This window comes from Triticum aestivum, chromosome 6A (genome assembly GCF_018294505.1).
Source record: "Triticum aestivum cultivar Chinese Spring chromosome 6A, IWGSC CS RefSeq v2.1, whole genome shotgun sequence".
Lineage (NCBI taxonomy): Eukaryota > Viridiplantae > Streptophyta > Magnoliopsida > Poales > Poaceae > Triticum > Triticum aestivum.
In genome coordinates, this window is record NC_057809.1 from 597,891,793 (window position 1) to 597,913,235 (window position 21,443).

The window sequence follows — 21,443 nt, forward strand, 5'->3', positions numbered from 1 at the left end:
GGGATAGGGGGTGACCCTGCCGTAGGACGCACGCGTGGGGGATTGAGGGGCTGGGGTGCCGTTGAGCAGGATCCGCGTCGAAGCAGTCGAGACGAGGATGGAAACCCACTCGCACCAGTGTCTGCCAAAACCAAGGTGTTGAAGAACCTCTAGTAGGAAGGGCGATGAGATTGTGTCGAAGGCGCGCGCGATATCGAGCTTCAGGAGCACTTGAGGGTTCTTGAGATTGTGGAGTTGGCGCGCTGTTTGCTGAACAAGGACGAAGTTGTCGTGAACGGTCCGTCCAACAATGAAGGCACCCTAATTAGTCGACACGATCTCGCAGAGCCTCGGGGCGAGCCAGAGAGGGAGGATCTTCGCGAAAAGCTCATGTGATATCTCATTACTTTAGCATGCATGATTTCTCTAGCTAGCTAGTAATTTCTAATTACCACCATTTTGAATTCTCATCAATGCACCGAGTATTGCAGTAAAGCAAGCAAAAAAAAAATACACAAAAACTATGCGCCACCTCAACTGTCAATAGAAAATATTCTCGGATGTAATATCAACTTTGGTAGTAAAAGGGCCTTAATCAAAATGAACGGTGTCCAAGTTGATGGTGTTTAATTTCTACACTTCCTACATAGGTAAGGACCATAAATAGTGTTTTTCATTTTGATACACAATGCTGCATCTTCCAACTTCCCTTTTCAAATAGGGCCAGATTTCATCTATACTGCTCAGCGCTCCTATAGCAGTATAATAAGGTACCGTAAAAAACCTCTTTGAAATAACAGAACCACTTACTTACTACGTTATGGGAGCCCGCTTCGAAAACTAATGGTGTATATAACATATGATTTCTTGGGATATCATGCAACATCTGCCAAAGAGTTCAGGAAGAATTCATGTACCGTCTTCCTTCACTCATTTTTTTTAGAAAGAAAGAAAGGCTGGCTTCCTTCACATATAAATACAAGTAGCGCGTATATACCTATGGGCGTACGCTTTCGCACACAAAAAATAGAAATTCAGATTAATTGTCTCTTTTGTTACTACTGACAAAAGCAGAGAGCCTAAGTCACTCGGCGGCGGCGGCGGCCTTGTCGAGGGTGTTGCCAATGTCGATGACGAATCGATACCTGACATCGGCCTTGGCAAGGCGCTCCATGGCCGTGTTCACGTACTCGGCACCGATCACCTCGATGTCAGCCGTCACGTCGTGCTTGGCCGCGAGGTCGAGCATCTCCTGGGTGTCCCTCATGCCGCCGATGCAGCTCCCGGCCAGGGTCTTGTTCGCTGCCAGACGTACAATGTGTGTATAGATTTGTGAGACTGGAGAGGATATATAGCTAGCTAGGCTTGTAAGGTCGGAGGGCTTACCGGCAACCAGAGCAAAGGGAGAGATCTCCATAGGCTTCTCTGGGAGACCAACCAGGATCATCTTGCCGTTGGGTTTGAGCAGCCTCAAGAGAGGGGCCATGGGGATGTTTGCAGACACGGTGTTTATGATGCCATCCTTGCTACTCATCGCAGCCTGCAAAGACGACACATTTAAATTAAGCAGTAAGCAGGCCCAAACTCATCTTTTGGAAGAGAAAAAAAATCTATAGATGCGGCTAGGTCTCATCGACTTAGACTTATCAAGTGACATAACATGTAAGGAAGAAAAAGAAAAAAAAAACTGAACTTTTTTTGCACGGATCTCAATGTAAGATCTCACAAATATAACCAAGCCTCAGTCACTGAGATTTAGCAAGACTGAAAATTTATATATATGGTCTTGTTTGATTGGTACCTTCATCTCGTCGGCACTCTTGCTGACAATGAAGGCGTCAGCGCCTAGCCGCTCGAGGGCCTCCTGCTTCTTCCCCGGCGACGAGCTGATCACCGTCACCTTCATCCCAAAGGCCTTGCCGAACTTGACCGCGACGTGGCCCAGCCCGCCCAGTCCCAGCACGCCAAGGTGCATCCCTGGAACGTTCAGCCCATGGTACTTCATGGGGCTGTACATGGTGATGCCGGCACACAGCAGCGGCGCGCCCTTGTCAGCGGAATGGTGTTGGGGAACCGGACAACGAACCGCTCATGCACCACTACAATGCTGGAGTAGCCGCCGTAGGTGATGGTGCCATCAAGGTCGACCAAGTTATAGGTGGGGATTATGCCCGGGCAGTGGTTCTCGAAGCCCTTGTTGCAGCTCTCGCAGGACTGGCACGAGTTCACCATGCACCCGACGCCCACACGGTCGCCGGTCTTGAACTTGGTCACATTCTTGCCGACTTTAGTGACCTCGCCGGCGATCTCATGCCCAGGGACCATGGGGTACCTGGCGTTCTTCCATTCGTTCTTGATGCTGTGTAGGTCAGAGTGGCAGATCCCGCAGTACAGAATCTTGATCACCACATCGTCATCTCCAGTGCTCCTGAAGCAAGAATCATAAGAAACATGAACATCATAAAAAGATACGCTATTACGTACTACCTCTGTTCCAAAATATTGAAGTTCTAGGTTGCCTGACCAAGTTATAGGAAAATTTTCCAATAACTACAAAGTCAAATGTATGTAGTATGAAACTGTATTTTATGACAAATCTAAATAAACTAAATTGGTTATGAAAATGTTTGTATTTTTTTTATAGATTTGGTCAAACTTAAAGAAGTTTGACTTACACTAAACGTATAACTTCAAATATTTTGGAATGGAGGTAGTACATGCAAGTGTGTAAAGCAGGCTGATAAATCTCACAAGTAAATCATGGTTTTGTCTATCAACTCAATTCAGTGCTCGTTAATGCAACTAGTCTCAGTTTTTATTTATTTTTTTATCAAGAGGTGGATGCCTGGCTTTAGATAACTGAATCCCTCAAGAACAAGGTTCACAACACCACTCACACCCACCCACACGATCAAAAGCCAAACGATCAGTCATACATGCAAACGACCAATTTTTGTTTGCTGATTTTTTTTGTCTAATCAATCTGCTGAATTTTATCATTCATACAAATGATTTCACTCGTTTGAGCAAATCACATAATTCAGCCTATTATTACTCTTCAGAACATTAGAAATTTTAGAAAAAAAATTGCAAAGCAAATTCTAGGACTGCAGATCCTAAAACCATCCAGCAATGACCTTATACAGCTCATAGCACACTAGCACATCTACGATAACAACATAAAGCCACTAGCACCATCTACGAATTCGAAGAGTCTTTCATTTCCCACTGCAAACTATTGCTTCGTAATGAGCATGGTGTGCCCACATGTTGGTAGCATTACTTTATATGGATATGTAAGTAAAATAAAAATGTCGAATGAATTTTATGACAAAGTTGTGATCGTACCTTTGCATGATTGCATTAAATGAGCCTAACTAGCTAGGTATTCACTATTTTCGAAAGATGTGATGACGATTAAATTGCTTAGCTTATTCTCTAGCAGAAGTTCTAGGAAACTAAATCCTCTTCTATCAAGATGTTTTAATCCAAATAAGCTAATGAGTAATAACAAAAAAAAAATCGCTACAACCTCTTTGCCGGCCAGTCAAGTCCTAGTAAATCACTAATCAATGAAGTTACTGAAATAGGTGTGCCTTTGCTTCAGTCCATATATGTTTATATTGAAATATCCAAAACATCTTATAATAGTGGAGGGAGGGAGTACTAAGCAATCAATGAAGTCACTGAAACAGGTGTGCCATTTAGGTTTGCCACATATAGGAAAAGTGAATGGTACCACAAGCTAATAGTGACGAGTCACTGAGAGTGACACATCACATGTATGCGGCTTTTACAACTAATAATAGTGGCGTCGTCTAAAAACTCCAAAAAAAAGAGGGTGTCGATGTTACGGTTGTAGTACTGGACACATGATAATTCACACTATTTGTTACGGCTGTACTGGACAAATGGCAATTCATTCTATTTGCAAATTAAGGCCGAATTACACAAAAATAACACAGAAAGCAACCCAAAAACCAGCACGTAGAAATCTAGGGAAACAAATTCACATGCCACGGAGACTATTTTGAGAATCTGCAGCGAAAAAAATATAATGTATACGGGATAAATAAGTTGGGCTAGGCCACTGCTCCCGTGGCGGATCGGAGCAAGTGCTTCGGGTAGGAGAAGTTGGGCTTGGCCCGGGATGTGCTCGCGGGTATGGTGCTCGATGGTGGTGGTCGTGTTAGCCTTGCGTCAGTGCGCGGATTGGCGCTGATGACCATGTACATGATGTCGTGTGAGCTCGCTTGGCCAAGGGCTAGGGCTGGCTCGCCAGCGGTCATCGCAGCCTCGGAGTCGTGTCCCTCCCAATCCACCGGGATTGGCTAGGAATGCAGGTGTTGGTGTTTCCTACGGTGGTGCCGCCGAACCAGACTCGGAGACTAATGACGGGCTAGGAGTGGATGTTGTGTCGTCGCTCTTCCTACCATGGTTGAGTGCGTTGTGATGTGGGCGGCACATGCTTTCTCGCGACAAGGATGTCGGGGCGGCGGCCCCGGATGGAGGTCCGCGTGGTTGCTCTTCGGCGGGCATCATTGTGGTGGTTGTGGCTCTCCTCCCGGGTTGTGTGGCCAACGGGAGGTGTTGCGATGGGTAGTTCAGACGTGCCCTCTCTCGGGGAGGGTGGTGTCCTGATCCGGATCTGGGGATTTGACACCATCGCATTCCTCATGGCGGCCTCGCGGTGGCACGGGTGAGTTATGGAGCGAAAATTCCATGCCTTGGCGTCGACGACGCCGACACCCGTGGGTGCCAGTTATTTCAGGATTGATTTTCTAAAAGAGCTACCTTACTATCTTGTGGTTGTATACTTTTTCGGATGTTTCTTTATATTCTCGCCCGCTTTCAAGATTATTCCACGAGCAATGGTACACGCACGGACATATTGTTTACTTACTTCACCGCCGGGGGGGGGGGGGGGGGGGGGGGCTTAGCTGGGATCATGTGATTGAAGGAAATAAGGATGACGGGCCCCACACACCCTGAAAATTGTTTTTTGGAGGGGGGGAGGGGAGAAGACTGGTTAACGCACAGAGTCCATAATGCGTCCATAAAAGCCCGTATTACTCCGTGTGTATAGAATTATCGTTATTCCACCACGGAGGAACCATGCATGGCGCATGCAACCAAGGGCCGGGGCATGATCGGACGGCGCCGCCCGGCCATGCATGGACGCGTCTCTTGCGAACGTAGCGACGGCAAAGACGCTGTCTCCAGATGCGGAGGCGTACTAGCTACACCGCCGGCGCCGAGAGAGCGACTGGCTTGCGTGCGTGCGTGCGTACCTCCGGGTGATAGCGAGCGGGGAGAGGTGGCCGGAGGCGTCGCGCGCCGCCAGACCCACCGCCTTCCTCGTGTGCTGCTGGCTCTGCTCCGTCCCCATGGGTGCCATCCTGAATGACGCGAGGACCTGCCGGCCGGAGAATTAGTTCTTGAGGCGTGGTGGTGCGTCTCTGTTGTGTTGTCGTGGCTGCAACGGCGACCGATGAGGCGATAGGAGGTTCCATGGCCGCCTTTTATACATCTCGATGTGCAGCAGAGTGCGTCATCGCTGAGCCGGCCGGCCGAGGTATGATGGTTGTGGTGAGCGCAGCGTGGGTGTGAACAGTGCCACTGTCCCGTCGGTGTGCATGCCGAGAGGAAACAAAACACTTGCTCTCCGCCTACGCATCTCCGTCCCCAGTTGTACTATAATGCCATTGCCAGACTTTTCTCCCCTCTCCATCTCATCCCTCGTGGGTGAAAACAAAACAAGACTGCGACGTTGTTCTTTTCTTCTCTTTTCTTTTCAAAAACATATCAGTCCATATAGACGTAAACGATCACGCACACTGAGACGCACGCACACGTACTCAAACATGTGCACATATCCTATATACCTAAGAGATTGATCCCCACTAACCTACTTATCTTAACATGCAAGCATGTCATATCACCATACAATTATAGATGAGATAAGACCCATCTTATCATGCAACCATGCATCATAAAAACCCACCACCACATGCAACCATGCATGGAAAAATAATTATCATTCTATTGTTCAACTTATATTCAATAAATATTTTATCAAATATAATAAGTCATATGTATTTTAAATTTTGGTTCATGTGTTGTTAATCTAAAAATTTATATTCCACACAATCAAGTCCCATTGAAATATATTGCAACCAATTCCCGTAGCAACGCGCGGGGCATCATCTAGTACCCTATATGGCTGAGCACCTTCGAGAGAGAGCAAGCAGACATATCTTTAAACTGATGAAGTCTTGTTAATGCCCACGCCATGCCAAATCGAGGAACATACGAGCATCTGCACAAAGTCTAAAACTTGAACTCAGATGTGCAAGTCCCATCGTGAGAAATCTAACCAACTAAGTTAAGCTCAATTCATTGTTTTCGTATCATTTTAACTACCAGATCAAAAATACCCTCGAATCAGAAGACGACTGTTGTGATTCCTACAAAAAAAGATTATGTATATCAAATCCCAAACAGAAATAAGGATCGTACCAATGTATAATTTCCGACACACAAAACTCCTACCCTGGTAAGCCACTTACTTTTTGTAGATGATAGCCTGTTGTTCGTCAAGGCCAGTACAGAGGGAGCTAATGAGTTATACTCACTTCTGAAAAACTATTACAATGCTTCTGGTCAAAGGATAAATTTGTCAAAGTGCTATCTTCTTTAGCAAGGGTTGTTTTGACAATCTGAAATTGGAAATCAAGAGCACTCTCAATGTGACGTGGAGTATATGCTCCCGGGCTCAAATGCAACCTGATGAGCAGTGAAATTGAATAAATAGTAAAATAATTCTTAAAATTTTGTGTGGTAAACTTTGACAGTTGTTTTGTACATTCTAAATTTTCAGCACGAAATGACATTTTGTGGAAGTTGTGGCAAAAAAATTGACGCTCCAAAAATGCTAGTTTTGATAACATTTTGGAATACTGATTTTTTTTGCCACAACTTCCATGGATGTCATTCATGCTGAAATTTGTTACACATACAATTTTTTCAAAGTTTAGCACAAAAAAATCATATTTTTGAATATATTTACTATTTTTTGTACTTTACTGTTCATCGAGGTGCATTTCAACTCGGGATCAGAATAGGACTTTCCACTCCCAATGTCCCTAATGAATCCTTGTCAGAAAAATACCTTGGTATGTCGTCTGTTGTGGGCAACAGTAAGAATGGGCCATCAAATTCCCAAGGCCCGTGTTTGGAACAAAATCAAAGGATAGATGGCTAAACTGTTGGGAGCAAGGAGGTCCTTATACTGTTCAACCGATATATTTCATGTCCTGCTCCACCGACTTGTGTGAACACATAACTCATTGATCCGGAAATTCTGGTTTGGTAGTAAGGATGGCGAGAGGAAACCTGCGGTTTTTGCCAAGTCAAAAGACAAGCAAGTCCTTTGAGTACACAGCGAAAAAAGATACGGAGAGATGGGGTCTCCCTGCCTGATTTACCAGTATCAGCAAGCAGTTCTACTTAAGCTGGGTTTCTTGGGCAGTTATGACTAGACCAAATTACGCAGGAGGGCTTGGCTTCTGGGATACTAAGCTTTCAAGCTTGCACTATTGATAGTAAGACAGGCGTGGCGTGTGCTCATGGAACCTAATTCATTAAGTGCACGGGTCCTGAAACCCAAGTATTTTCCAACGTGTGACTTCTTACATGCCGAGCTAGGAAGGCCCAGACACCATGTCTAGAGGATTGATAAAACACGTTGGCAATGGCCAAACGACTGCTATCTGGAGGTATTCTTGGTCATCATGGGATTTCAATATGAGACCAATTACTGCCTAAGTGAGCAACCCGCCTTAGCTAGTCAGCGAACTAATTTTGTCCACTTGCTAATGAAATCAGACAAATGATATGGAAGTATTTCTGCCCACTGATGCCGAAACGATCCTATTAATCCCCTTGTGCACAAGGCAAGTTGATGACTTCTAGTCTTGGGTGCACGAATGGAATGACATCTTTTCAATACGGTCAGCATATCAGATGTTGGTAGACACTAAAATCCGTCATGAAACATGGCTCAAAGGGCGATCTGGTTCGCCAAACTCTCAAGGAGAGAACAAGGACTGATCAAAGATGTGGAGTGTCGATGTTCCGTCCAAAATAAAAATCTTTCTGTGGCGTCTCCATCACAACTTCTGATCTGTTACACCACCGGAAGATGTCAACTCAGTCAGTCTAAGGGGTTTGCGGCTCCGAGGATTCATGACGGCACTCTCTTGTCTATCGCAACATGGCTCGCTGCATCTGGGCCCTTAAAAACGAGGATCTGGTCGAGGTGTTGATGAGTAACAGAGAACTTGATGCCAAACACTTCATATTCAGTTTGATGGATTCTCTCTCCCATACAAATTTTGCTTTTCGACAAACGGTGGATTTTATTGGCTCAAAAGAGGATACAAAACACTATGAGCACACACTCGGCCTCTGTATAGTTAGGATGCACACAATCAACAACAACATACAAAAAAAACACCAGCAAATAGCAAAGTCATATAAGACCAAAAGCTATGCATGGGCGAGAAAAAAAAAGCAAAGCAATCATATCCGCGTTTGCCAAACTGCAATAATGACCATATTCACACCAATCATCTCATGACATCACACGGATGACGAGGTTCTTCAACAGCAATGCCTTCAGGAAGGGAGTGATACGTCTCAAATGATCTATAATTTTTTTATCATTTCATGCTGCTATATTATCATTTATATATACTTTTATTACCATTTTATATTATTTTTGTGGTGTAATCCTTATGGTGTGTTGATTGGGATGCAATGAATTATGGATTTATAATCAGAATGTTGAATATTATTGAATCTTTTGAAGTTTCTTTGTTGTACAATTGAGTAGCTATGTATGCCTTCTGAGTTATTTGTCTTCTCTTGCCAAGATAGATGGATAATTCTTCAAAGAGAGTGATGCATAGTAGTAGGTTCAATTTTACAATGTCCTATATACCGGTGACAGAATGGGGAGACAAGACATGTGTTTGTATTATTGCTACTAAGGATAAAATGAAGCAGTTTAATATTATTGCTAGATTTCTTTCTCTCTACACTATGTCATTTTGTTTATTGCGTTGCTCTGTTTTTATAAACATAATACTTTGAGATGTATACAAGATAGCGGTTTCGGGGTGGAGTAATAGTAGTAGATGCAGTTGGATAAGGGTCTACTTATCACTGACGTAATGCCTTTACAAAATTATGCCATGAATTATCACAGTTATGAATGTTGCTTTTCTATCAGTTGCCCAATAGTAATTTGTCTACCATGCTATTATGTGCTTTCGGGAGAGATGACACTAGTGAACCTATGGCCGCCGGGATCTATTCTCTATTAATACTAGCTTCTACAAAAATCATCTTTTATTTGCTTTCATTATTTTTCCACTTCACTATACCATTATCTATCCACTATTTGCTTTTAACCGTGTAACTAGCAGGACGAGGGGATTGGCAACCCCCTTGTCAAGTTGAGTGCAAGTATTTATTTGTTAGTGCGTAGGTGCGGCTTGTCATGTTAGCTTGTTGATTTCTATTGGTTCGATTAAACCTTGGTTCTTAACTGAGAGAAATATTTTTTTTGTACTATATCACTCTTCTCTTCATGAAATCCAACAACTCCTACGGAAGTAGCAGGGAGTGGAGCTCAAGCGCCTCCATCACTAGACTCAACCACCCAATGTTAGAATAGGTGTTCACCCTGAAGAACCGGTTCAAGCATATCCGAGCAATGCCCTCATGATAGGTCTAATGAAACCCAGGTTTTCACTCGGGAGCTCATGACAAGGTGCTCGAGTAGCACCGCAATTGACGTCACCTATGTGTTGTCGCCATCACGTTTCCACAATCCCTGCAGCTAAGCTTGCCACCGTTGCACAACCATCCGTTTACGTCAAGCCACTAAATCCTTACAAAGATCCTTCATGGCCACAACAATCCGCCTCTCCAAGGCCGGCCGGTGCAACCACGGACAGGCCCAAAGAAATCGGGGCCAGCCACGCTTGCTGGAGATGTTGAAGACTCGGCGCGTACCCAGCCATGCATGCACCACGCCACGGCCAGCTCGTCATGCTGCACCGCAATAGAGTCTCCGTCGTTCCACGCCTGCATGGGGCCACGACCAAGTCCTTATGTCCCTCCTGTCCGAATAAATTGCAAAAAATCATCACTTTAAAGACTAGGTTTGTGAAAAATACTAATATACATTTTCACTACAAAAAACACCACATTTCGCGTGATAGTCTTACAAAAATCACTGATCGGCAGATCTTGCTCATTTAAGTGCGTGTACCTCCCTGCTCGCGCCTGTGTGTGGCGGCCGCCGCTGCTGCTTGCGCATGTGCACCTGTGCGGCACAGGCTGGTCGGCAGAGAGGTTGAAGGGCTAGGTGGGCGGTTGCAGGCCCTCGCCGGCTGGGGAAAGAGAGAGGAGGGAGGAAGGAGAAGGGAAGAAGGGGAGGCGTTGTGGAGTTGATTGCTTTTTTCTTTTTGATTTAGGGGTGTCTGTGCAAAATCTATGGACTAGTTTGTAAATTTAGACTAAAATTGATCTAGCATGAAATGTTACGCCATGTAGGGAAAAAAGGGGCCCATCTGTCATAATCTAGCTTGACAGAACCAGATTCGTCAATCAATGGTTTCTGCAAAACTATTACCCAAGATATGGTGTTTTCTGCAGAAAAAATGTACCCTAGTGTTTTTCGCAAACTTAGTACTCAAAGTGATGGTTTTATACAATTTACTCCTCCTTGCACCCGCCGGCACACAAGTTCCTGGCCACCACTTCCCTTCCAGCTGGAAGACCATCAGATCCGCCGCGAGGGTGCCGCCGAAGCCGTCCGGGCTTTGCCCGACGACACTCTCCGGCGGCAGTGAGGGGAGAGGGGAGCACTAGGCTGCCGCATTTGGGACAACCCGGTGCGGCCGCGGTGCCGCACGGGAGCATGATTTTCTGATTGGCTGTTCACCCGTTCTACATATTTTGTTACAATCCTTGTAACCCTTTGGGCGATCTGGCATGCGCATAGAAAGGCCACCCATAAACAGATTTTTCGGGGGCCACAGCTACATCAGGGAACTGGAGTGCTGCAAGCCCAAGAAACTCATCGTTACGGATGCTGCTTCCTTGGAGGCAATGGCATGTCCAGAAGCACCTGCTCTCTCCCTCGACCAATCATCCCGCTTCGCACGGCGACTCGACGTCCGTAGGCGCCGGCGAACACGCACTGGCAATTAAGAGGGCTGGTTGGACTGCAAGTCTGCAATCGGGATAATTTTAGTGACACATCACCGATTTACTTGCATTTCCACCGGTTTTTAAGGGCCGGCCTTTGCATTGGTATCAGCAAGTAGAAGAGTCAATTCTTGGTGCAAAATTGTGCTACACTTGGAATAGAAGGAAAAACCGTGTATATGCTAGTATGATGAACAGATATGATCCCACATTTCTCATGAATTGTTCCTCTTCTGCAAGTTTCCGTTGCAATTCTGATTGGAGTTTGCTGATAGTATGTTGATTGAATCCAAGGGCATGGGCGTGGAGAGCAAGAACATGATGCACATAACTGATTTTGGCCTGGTCTTCTAGCAGAGAATTACATGGTGCACGACACAAAGAGGCATCGTTCTCTCATTTTCTTCTGCTATCGTGTTGCAAGTTATTCTTTTCCAGTGTAGTGGTCCTCTTTGTATTGCACACCATTGTTATATCTGTATTTCAAGTATGCGAATTGGGTAGGTAGTGTTGGATGAAATTAGTAGGAAATAGTTTTGCCCTACATTGAGTTTTGGTTTCACGATCTGTGCACAGAAAATGCTTGGTGAAAAAGTTCTTCTGCCTTTGATCCAGTGATAAGCCTTTCAAGTTTCCAGCCAACAATAGACAAGAAATTTAGTAATAGAAAAGGCAATAGCATGTTCTATAAGATGTGATCAACCTAATTGTCATTTATTTGGAGAGTTTATCGATTCATGTCTGCACGATCCATAATTTTCTAAGATGAGATGGTGTATGTGCGTCTGATGCCAATATCAAAATTTGTTTGCACGGTTCATCTCAACACTAATTCTAGACGTCGCAGCAAGGCGCTCCTTTGCTATATCCATAGAGATGAGAGCTTCATTCATAGGATACCAGATGTGCTACTAGTTCCTTTCCGCAAAGATACATTTTTGTTGCGAGGCACCAACATACATTTTCAGCCTAGTAAACGAAACAAAAAATACACTCACAATATCTAGCCTTTATATCTCAGCGAAAAGTAGATGAACGTCAACAGGTTCAGCACGCTGAGACCAGCCATCATCCAGAAGAAGTAATCGAGGTGGCCTTCGTTGAGGTCATCCGGGATCCACCCGGGCGCGCCGCCACGCCCCGTCGCCGACGCGACCACGCCGAGCACGGCGGAGTTGAGGTAGTTCCCGGCCGAGATGGCGAGCTGGGCGAGCGCCGCGCCCATGCTCTTCATGGTCTCGGGGGACTCGTCATAGAAGAACTCCATGATGCCGACGCTGGTGAACACCTCGGCAACTCCAAGCACGACGTAGGACGGCGTCTGCCACATGATGTTCACGCTCCGGCCGGCTCTGGCCGCCTTCAGCCGCCTCATCTCGACCGACGCGGAGTAGGCCATGGCGAGCATGGACAGCGCGAGGCCGACGCCGAGGCGCTGCAGCTGCGAGAGGCCCCGGTCCCTCCCGGTGGCGCGTCGGACAAGCGGCACCAGCACGAGGTCATAGATGGGGATGAAGGCTGCCACAGCGAGGATGTCGAAAGTGGAGAGGGAGGCCGGCGGGACCGTGAACCGGCTGACGCGGTTGTCCATGGCCATGCCCTGCTCGATCAGGGTCGACGACATCTGAGCGGTGACCGCAAAGAAGAAGAGGAGAGACGCCCAGACGGGGCACATCCGCAGAAGCATCTTCAGCTCCTCGACCTGGGACACAGTGCATGTCCTCCATGGGTCCATCGTCTCCACGGCCTTGCCCGAAGAAGGTGGCACTACAATGGCAGCCCTGTCAAGGAACCTGAACTGACTGGTACGCTCAGTGCTGCAATTCACCTGACTCGGGGACATTTCCTCCTCATGCAGCGGGGCTGAGCCATCATCAGGCAACTTGAGACGATAATTCCTTGCAGCAGCGACGACCACCTGTGACAACCTCTTCAGAGGGTTTCCACCCAGTTTCTTGTACCGGTAAACCTTCCTGCCGGAGACGAACACGACGAGCCCGAAGCCCATCAACACCATCGGGATCGCGTACCCGACTCCCCACCCGACATTGTCCTGCACCCACACAAGCACGGTCGTCGACAGCAGAGAGCCGACGTTAATCAGGAAGTAGTACCAGTTGAAGAAGGAGCCCTTGGTCACCCGCTCCACCGGGTCAGCGGTGTCGAACTGGTCCGCCCCGAGGGCTGACGTGCACGGCTTGATGCCGCCGGTCCCCACGGCGACGAGGTAGAGCCCTAGGTAGACCATGGCACGCTGGATTTCGCTGGTGCTTAAAGAGGGCATCAGCACCGGGATCGACGCTGACAATGTCATAACCAGCATCCCCTGCCAGCACAAGAGAACTAGTATTCAGAATGTTGTGCATTGCAGATATTACACATTAAACATTTTTTTCAGACAAACGAAAAATTCTCTTTATGTATTGAGAGAAAAACTTACAACGGTATAGACTGAAAGGAAGACTACTATTGCCCGGTATCTCCCCCAGTATGTGTCGGCCAAGAAGGCTCCGATGAGCGGCGTGAAGAAGCAACTGCCGATCCAGGTCGACACGTTCCTCGCGGCGTCGACATTGCTCTCGTGCAGCACGCTCGTGAGGTACGTGACCAAGTTCTTCTGGATCCCGAAGAAGCAGATGCCTTCGGTGAATTCAGCACCTAACATGAATGTGATGTGCAGGAGTCAACTGATTAGTTTGGAAGGGCCAATGCAAGTGGGAAAATGAGGAAGATTGTGCGAACATTTTTCCAATACCTAAAATGAAGTAGCATGCCCTCCAGTTCCCTGTGCTACGCCTCCTGGCAGGCTGTTTGTTGATATCAACTGTTCCATCACTTGTATGCTCTAAACCATCATCCTGATGAGCAGTACAAACAAAAGTTTCAGTAATACTGACCGTAAGTTTAATATAGGAAACACCAAGCAGCAAGTGTCTCTGTTCTTTCAATACAGAAGTAGCAAGATGCAGGATTATGTACATTCAGATGAAAAAAAAAGTGCTCAAATGAAAACGTTAATTGCAATCCTCGACACGGTTCATTTTACTCCCCTTGCAGTACTGAAAATTATCTCTCTTGTATTGATTCTTAAGTTAACAAAATTCTGAGCTGAGAATGTTTGTTCCAATAGCTGATGATCTCTAAAAAGAAAATGACTAGCTAGAGGGATAAAGCATGGCGAAGAGAACAAATGTGACCTGAGGAGACAGGTGGTGAATCAGCGGCTTCTCCTCATCTGCTGCTGCTTCCATGTGAGCCCCAGAAATGTTGGTGCTCACTGCTCAGCAGCAATACTTATCAAGCAGCAGTATGACGATAAATACGAGGACTGTGTGTGACTCAACTCCCTTTGCCTTGATAGTGGGAAGCATGCGCCGTTGCTTCTTAAAGAGAAAGGTTCATCTGCAGAGAAATGTAAAGTTTCAAACAAATTCAGCAAGAACAGGAGAGAGAGAACTGAATACCTACCTGATAGAGGAGAACTACTAGCGCTGAGGTTGGGAGAGATTCGGAGGCCCTCTTCCTCTTCCTCCGTGACTGAATCTGATCTGAATGTCGCCGGCCGGGCAACAGTTGGTTCCAATTAATCAGCAGTTCGAGTAGTGAGTGAGCTGCCATGCCATGGTGTAGGTAGGTCGAGGTGTCACATACAGGGCCACTCGTCTCACCAACCAACGACGCAGCATAGCCCAACCAATGGCTCACGTCCTTCCGCGTCGCCGTATCCATGAGTTTGGAACCAAAAATACATTGACGCAGACAGGACAAACGCCAAGTTTACATCAGGTGATTATAAGCACGGCATATCTTCACTTATCATCAGGAAGCAACGTCTGTATAAACTAATAAACTTTCAGTTCATAGTTACACCGTCCTCGGAGACAATATGCAGGTGCGGGTGTCGAATTCATAAGGAATGCAGATGATGCGATTCGACCAGACAGAGAGAAAACAGCAACACTGCAACTGCAGGCACTATAACAGGGTTCAGGTTTAGGTCCAACCTCTCATCCAAACACAAAAGCCTTTCTTCTCAAACTAAGTAGTGGAAATCGTGCAGTCAGGGTGCGGGCACACGACACCGATTTCCATTACCGATAACGGAGCAACGAAGCAGAAACCGTATTGCTTGGTCACACCTGACAACCCACGAATTCAAGTTCCAGCACCGGACCAAAAGATCGAAAGCGAGAAACTAAAAGTAGCAATACAGACTTATTAGGAGAAACACAGAAGTCTATAGACCAAATATCCCGACCGGGCACACACCTCAGGCGCCATCCGTGGTGGAAGCCGCTGCGGCCACGGGGCGCTTCTGGAAGCTGAAACCTGCACCAAACATGACGATGCACAGTAAGTTTGGTTTCGGTGATACATGACGATGCACGTCAAGTTTGGTTTCGGCATGTCCTCGCTTGATATGGACGCGGCAATAGCTTGGCAAACAATTTGATGCATAGGAGCTATCACGCATTTGATCAATTTTCCTTTGTTTTTCCTAAAATGGCCTTAGCCTACCCTAATTTGTTTGGGACTAAAGGCTTTGTTGTTGTTGTTGTTGTTTCCTAAAATTGGCCTTGAGTAGATTTAATTGTTAACAGAGTTTAGACTCGCGAGATCAAAACATGTATGACCATTCAGATGCCTCGAGACTCGGCAGGGCTTTAACGAAACGATGATTGATACTGAATCATAGACTAAAGTTGATGTGTAATTGCAGCAGAACATGACAGACGAAGCGGTGATATGATTGCAAAAACATATTGAGAGGGTGCTTGGATACGTTTTAGTCTCATGACTAAAAGTAATGGGACTAAAACTTGCTAGCCTCACCCATATTTGGATCCAAATACTAAAGAGACTAAAATCAAGTTAATGAGCATTTATTATTCTTCAAACCCTTCAATCCAGAACTCGCATGTGTTAAAGAAGAGGAGTTAAATGAGGAGAAAGAGGACTAACCCATATTTTAGTAGGGGTACCCCTGACTAAAAAAAATTAGTCTCAAGACTAGTTTTAGCCCCTCTTTAGTCATGGGTGCTTGGAACTTTAGCCTTTTAAAGACACTATTTTTAGTCAGACTAAAATAAGTCCCTTGGATCCAAGCACCCTCTGAGACTGAAGAACGACAAAGGAGCTTATAGTCTGAGCGAGAACATGGATCATTGACGCTGATTTGCTTACGACGTACGCCACACGTACTCAAGATCTTCAAGATTTCACGAATTCCCTCGGTCAACTTTTCCACATTCAGTGTTCACAACCTTCAGTCGCTAGAACGAAGTGGTGGAAACTCAAGGGGGAGGTAGCTCAGGTGTTGAAGGAGAAGGTCATTAAGGAGGGCCCTTGGGAGGAAGGAGGGGATGCGGACAATGTGTGGATGAAGATGGCGACTTGCATTCGTAAGGTGGCCTCGGAGGAGTTTGGAGTGTCCAGGGGAAGGAGAAGCGAAGATAAGGATACCTAGTGGTGGAATGATGATGTCCAGAAGGCGATTAAAGAGAAGAAAGATTGCTTCAGACGCCTATACCTGGATAGGAGTGCAGACAACATAGAGAAGTACAAGATGGCGAAGAAGGCCGCAAAGCGAGCTGTTGATGAAGCAAGGGGTCGGGCATATGAGGACCTCTACTAACGGTTAGGCATGAAGGAAGGTGAAAGGGACATCTATAAGATGGCCAAGATCTGAGAGAGGAAGACGAGGGATATTGGCCAAGTCAAATGCATCAAGGACGGAGCAGGCCAACTCTTGGTGAAGGACGAGAAGATTAAGCATAGATGGCGGGAGTACTTCGAAAAGTTGTTCAATGGGGAGAATGAGAGTTCTACCATTGAACTGGGAGACTCCTTTGATGAGACCAGCATGCGTTTTGTGCGGCGAATCCAGGAGTCTGAGGTGAAGGAGGCCTTAAAAAGGATAAAATGAGGCAAGGCGATGGGCCCTAATTGTATCCCCATTAAGGTATGAAAAAGGTCTCGGGGACATAGCGATAGTATGGCTAATCAAGCTTTTCAACCTCATTTTCCAGGCAAACAAGATGCCAGAAGAATGGAGACGGAGTATATTAGTACCAATCTTCAAGAACAAGGGGGACGTTTAGAGTTGTACTAATTACCGTGGAATTAAGCTGATGAGCCATACAAGGAAGTTATGGGAGAGAGTCATTGAGCACCGCTTAAGAAGAATGGCAAGCGTGACCAAAAATCAGTTTGGTTTCATGCCTAGGAGGTCGACCATGGAAGCCATTTTCTTGGTACGACAACTTATGAAGAGATATAGGGAGCAAAAGAAGGACTTGCATATGGTGTTCATTGACTTGGAGAAGGCTTATGATAAGATACCGCGGAATGTCATGTGGTGGGCCTTGGAGAAACACAAAGTCCCAGCAAAATACATTACCCTCATCAAGGACATGTACGATAATGTTGTGACAAGTGTTCGAACAAGTGATGTCGACACCGATGACTTCCCGATTAAGATAGGACTGCATCAGGGGTCAGCTTTGAGCCCTTATCTTTTTTGCATTGGTGATGGATGAGGTCACAAGGGATATACAAGGAGATATCCCATGGTGTATGCTCTTTGCGGATGATGTCGTGCTAGTTGACGATAGTCGGACGGGGGTAAATAGAAAGTTAGAGTTATGAAGACAAACCTTGGAATCGAAAGGGAAGGCTTAGTAGAACTAAAACCGAGTACATGATGTGCGGTTTCAGTACTACTAGGTGTGAGGAGGAGGAGGTTAGCCTTGATGGCCAGGTGGTACCTCGGAAGGACACCTTTCGGTATTTGGGGTCAATGTTGCAGGAGGATGAGGGTATTGATGAAGATGTGAACCATCGAATTAAAGCCGGATGGATGAAGTGGCGTCAAGCTTCTGGCATTCTCTATGACAAGAGAGTGCCACAAAAGCTAAAAGGCAAGTTCTACAGGACGGCGGTTCGACCCGCAATGTTGTATGGTGCAGAGTGTTGGCCGACTAAAAGGCGACATGTTCAACAGTTAGGTGTGGAGAAGATGCGTATGTTGAGATGGATGTGTGACCACATGAGGAAGGATTGAGTCCGGAATGATGATATACGAGATAGAGTTGGGGTAGCACCAATTGAGGAGAAGCTTATCCAACATCGTCTGAGATGGTTTAGGCATATTCAGCGCAGGCCTCCAGAAGATTCAGTGCATAGCGGACGGCTAAAGCGTGCGAAGAATGTCAAGAGAGGGCGGGATAGACCGAATTTGACATGGGAAGAGTCCGTTAAGAGAGACCTGAAGGATTGGAGTATCACCAAAGAGCTAGCTATGGACAGGGGTGCATGGAAACTTGCCAGAGCCATGAGTTAGTTGCGAGATCTTATGGGTTTCACCTCTAGCCTACCCCAACTTGTTTGGGACTAAAGACTTTGTTGTTGTTGTTGTTGTTGTTGTTGTTGTTGTTGTTGTTGTTGTTGTTGTGTTCACAACCTTCATGTGCGCGCATACAAATGATTCTTTTACCGTTTCTTGTGCTCCGTTGTTCCAATGAGTTTCTGTATCATGTAATAAATTTAGTAAGATAACAGAATATACATGAAAATTCCTTCAAAATAGAGCAATGTATTTGTCTGAAGAGGATCGGGATACCTCAGTGTTACCCAGCTGAAGAGTGAGCATCACAAGAACTGGAGAGTGTTGGAGAATGCAAACCAAGTCAATAGTCGTGAACCACTCATTGAGAAGCAGAGTCTTTAAGTTGCCAAATATAGGATGCCGTTCTAAATCACAACTGTAGATAATCTGCACAAATTGCAAAAGGAAGAAAAAAGAAGTCTATGGTCCTCAAGTGCTGGGAGATGAGAGGCGCGTCGAATGTCAGCGGGTAGACCTCAGTTTGAACAGCTCCGACTAGCAGGTCCTTGACTTGGCATCTTAGAGCGTACTCGATCAACCGCATGGTGTTTGTGTATGTGCCCTCCGTCTCCGTCTCGTCATCAGGATGGACACTGATCTCGCACCTGACAATAGGAGAGTCTCCCCGGAGCCGGATGACCAGCTTCACCAGCCTTTCAAAACGCTCGCAGCGCGGGAACCTTGACCTCTCGTCCAAGATGAAGCGCAGGCTGGTTGCGCGCCTCCACAGGCCGCGCCAGCGGGCGCCAAGCACGCAGGTCTGCAGAGCATCATCCTTGGGCAGGTAGGACAGCACATGCCGGAGGAGGTCGTTGGTGAGGTCGCCGAAGCGGTCCTTGCCGCTCGCCGCAGCCTTCTTCAGCATTCCGTCGAGCACGTGGCGGGCGCTGCAAGAGCAGCGAAAAAATCAGCATAAACAGGAGAGCGTGGCCTCAGCAGAGTCGGGGGTCTGGATAAAGAGAAGAAAAACGCAGCGTCACCTGAGATTGGCTGGCGTAGATGAGGAAGCTCCGGCAGCGGGGGAAAACAGCGCGAGCAAGACGCTTCCTGCCACCCCTCCGGTATTTAAACCATGAAATGGGGAGCAGACGGTTCGCCGCCCTCCGTGGATCTCCCTTAACGCACCATTGGCCCTGTTTGGATATTCTAACTCAGTTAGAGGTTAGAGTTAAACTTTAACTCTGAACTAATCCTAAACTAACTCTAATCAAAGAGGTGTTTGGATGACAGGGTTAGATGGAGTACGGATACGACGAGGCGCCTTCATGGAAGGTGCGAGAGGGAGGGAGGGAGAGGACGAGAAACTTCGAGAAAGTGAAGAGGGATCTGCTACAGGAAAAGCGAGAGAAGAATGTGTTTTTTAGTAGTCCCGAGAAGAACTAACCCAAATAAACACCTCTTGGGTGGGTTAGTTTTTTTGGGTGGGTTAGATGCATCTAGGTGGGTTAGGGCATGTACAATGGTGCTATCTTAGGAGTGCCACGTAGGATAAATAATGGGGTGAAGGAGAGAGAACTCATAAGAAAAGGCTTGTCTTCTCTTATTTAACATAAGACAAGAGATGATCTCTTAGGGCATGTACAGTGGTGGATAAGGTAGTCTTATCTTAAGTCTTGCATGTGATTTAGAGATGACAAATTTTTTTTGTCTACAATGGGTCATCTCTTAGTCTTATCATCAATAACTAGCAATTCCTAAAAATGTGGTGAGACATATTGTGCTAAGAGATCACATCTTGTCTTCTCTTAAATAAGAGAAGACAAACCTTTTTTTATGGGTTCTCTCTCCTCCACATCATCATCTATCCTACGTGGCACTCCTAAGCTAGCACCATTGTACATGCCCTTAGCACAATATGTCTCACCACATTTTTAGGAATTACTAGTTATTGAAGATAAGGCTAAGATATGATCCATTGTAGACATTTTTGATGTGTTAATCTCCCGGAGAAAACCGACGGAGGTGGGTGGGACGCAAGACCGCCTGAGGCAGGCAACAGCCCAGTCGTTTCGAGGAGTAGTTTAATTTTTTTCCCATGAGTTTATCAATGTTTTCTTCTCTGTTATCACAATATTCGATTTTCTGTTTCCTATGATGAGTTCTTCGGCTGTAAAAGTTGCAACTTAGAGCAACTCTAGCAGACCTCATATCCCGCTCCGACCCGTAAAATAACCATCAAAATGCGGGTCGGGACGGAAAAACCAGCCAAATCATACCCCGCATCCCGCCTCGGCCCGCAAAAAATTTTAGGGGGCGCGGCAAAATCCCGACCCCAACTCAGGAAAACGTGGGGTTTCCCCTCGCGGCTGCGGTGCCCTGCATATAAGCGGAAGCGGTTGGTGGGGAAACATTTTATCCCGCGCTTTCCCCCACCAACCACCTCTCCTCTCCCCCTTCACGCCGCCGCCGGCCGCAACCCAAGATTTCGGCGAAAGCAGCCGGCAGCAGCACGCTGGAAGGCCGCCACGCGCACGAGGCCTCCCCTCCCTTCCCCCCTTCGTCGGTGGGCCGCCGGATTTGCAGATCTACGGCACTTCATCACGGGACGTCGGATTTGGCTTTTTCCGGCCGCCGGTTGTTGCCCCAAGCAATGGAGTGGTCGGGGAGCCTCTCCCGCAGCCTAGGCAAGGGCGCATCGCCGCATGCAGGTATGGTTTCGTCCGCCCGCCGCCGCCGAAGGTTTGCGGGCATGGATTCGTCCGGCCGTCCACCGGGCTCGGCGCTTGCGCAGCCTCTTTGTGTCTTGCCGATGCCGCTCATATAGTGCGACGACTGCACGCAGAAAGTGTTGCGG

The 21,443-nt window shown here is 46.7% G+C and overlaps 2 protein-coding genes and 1 pseudogene across 2 annotated transcripts; all 3 read right to left on the reverse strand.

Moving 5' to 3' along the window:
- Positions 1-1,005: 1,005 nt before the first annotated feature.
- Positions 1,006-5,377, reverse strand: LOC123128843 (probable cinnamyl alcohol dehydrogenase 5; annotated as a pseudogene).
- Positions 5,378-12,133: 6,756 nt separating this feature from the next.
- LOC123128842 (protein NRT1/ PTR FAMILY 8.3) lies at positions 12,134-14,940 on the reverse strand. Its single transcript, XM_044548944.1, has 5 exons — positions 14,731-14,940; positions 14,460-14,664; positions 14,018-14,120; positions 13,703-13,920; positions 12,134-13,588 (listed from the first exon to the last, which is right to left on the reverse strand). The coding sequence occupies exons 2-5, from the start codon at positions 14,511-14,513 to the stop codon at positions 12,266-12,268; spliced, it is 1,698 nt and encodes a 565-aa protein (XP_044404879.1). The 5' UTR covers positions 14,514-14,664; positions 14,731-14,940; the 3' UTR covers positions 12,134-12,265.
- Positions 14,941-18,939: 3,999 nt separating this feature from the next.
- LOC123131241 (F-box/LRR-repeat protein At3g58940-like) lies at positions 18,940-19,739 on the reverse strand. The gene is made up of 2 exons (XM_044550962.1): positions 19,630-19,739; positions 18,940-19,536 (listed from the first exon to the last, which is right to left on the reverse strand). Exon 2 carries the CDS (start codon positions 19,512-19,514, stop codon positions 19,020-19,022), a length of 495 nt encoding a protein of 164 aa, XP_044406897.1. The 5' UTR covers positions 19,515-19,536; positions 19,630-19,739; the 3' UTR covers positions 18,940-19,019.
- Between the last annotated feature and the right edge of the window lie 1,704 nt (positions 19,740-21,443).

Coding starts and splice junctions, on each gene's coding strand:
- LOC123131241 (XM_044550962.1), bottom strand. CDS start 19,514: ATGCTGAAGAAGGCTGCGGCGAGCGGCAAGGACCGCTTCGGCGACCTC.
- LOC123128842 (XM_044548944.1), bottom strand. CDS start 14,513: ATGGAAGCAGCAGCAGATGAGGAGAAGCCGCTGATTCACCACCTGTCT. Junction 14,121..14,459: donor TTCACCACCTGTCTCCTCAG/GTCACATTTGTT, acceptor ACTGCTCATCAG/GATGATGGTTTAGAGCATAC. Junction 13,921..14,017: donor GGCATGCTACTTCATTTTAG/GTATTGGAAAAA, acceptor CATTCATGTTAG/GTGCTGAATTCACCGAAGGC.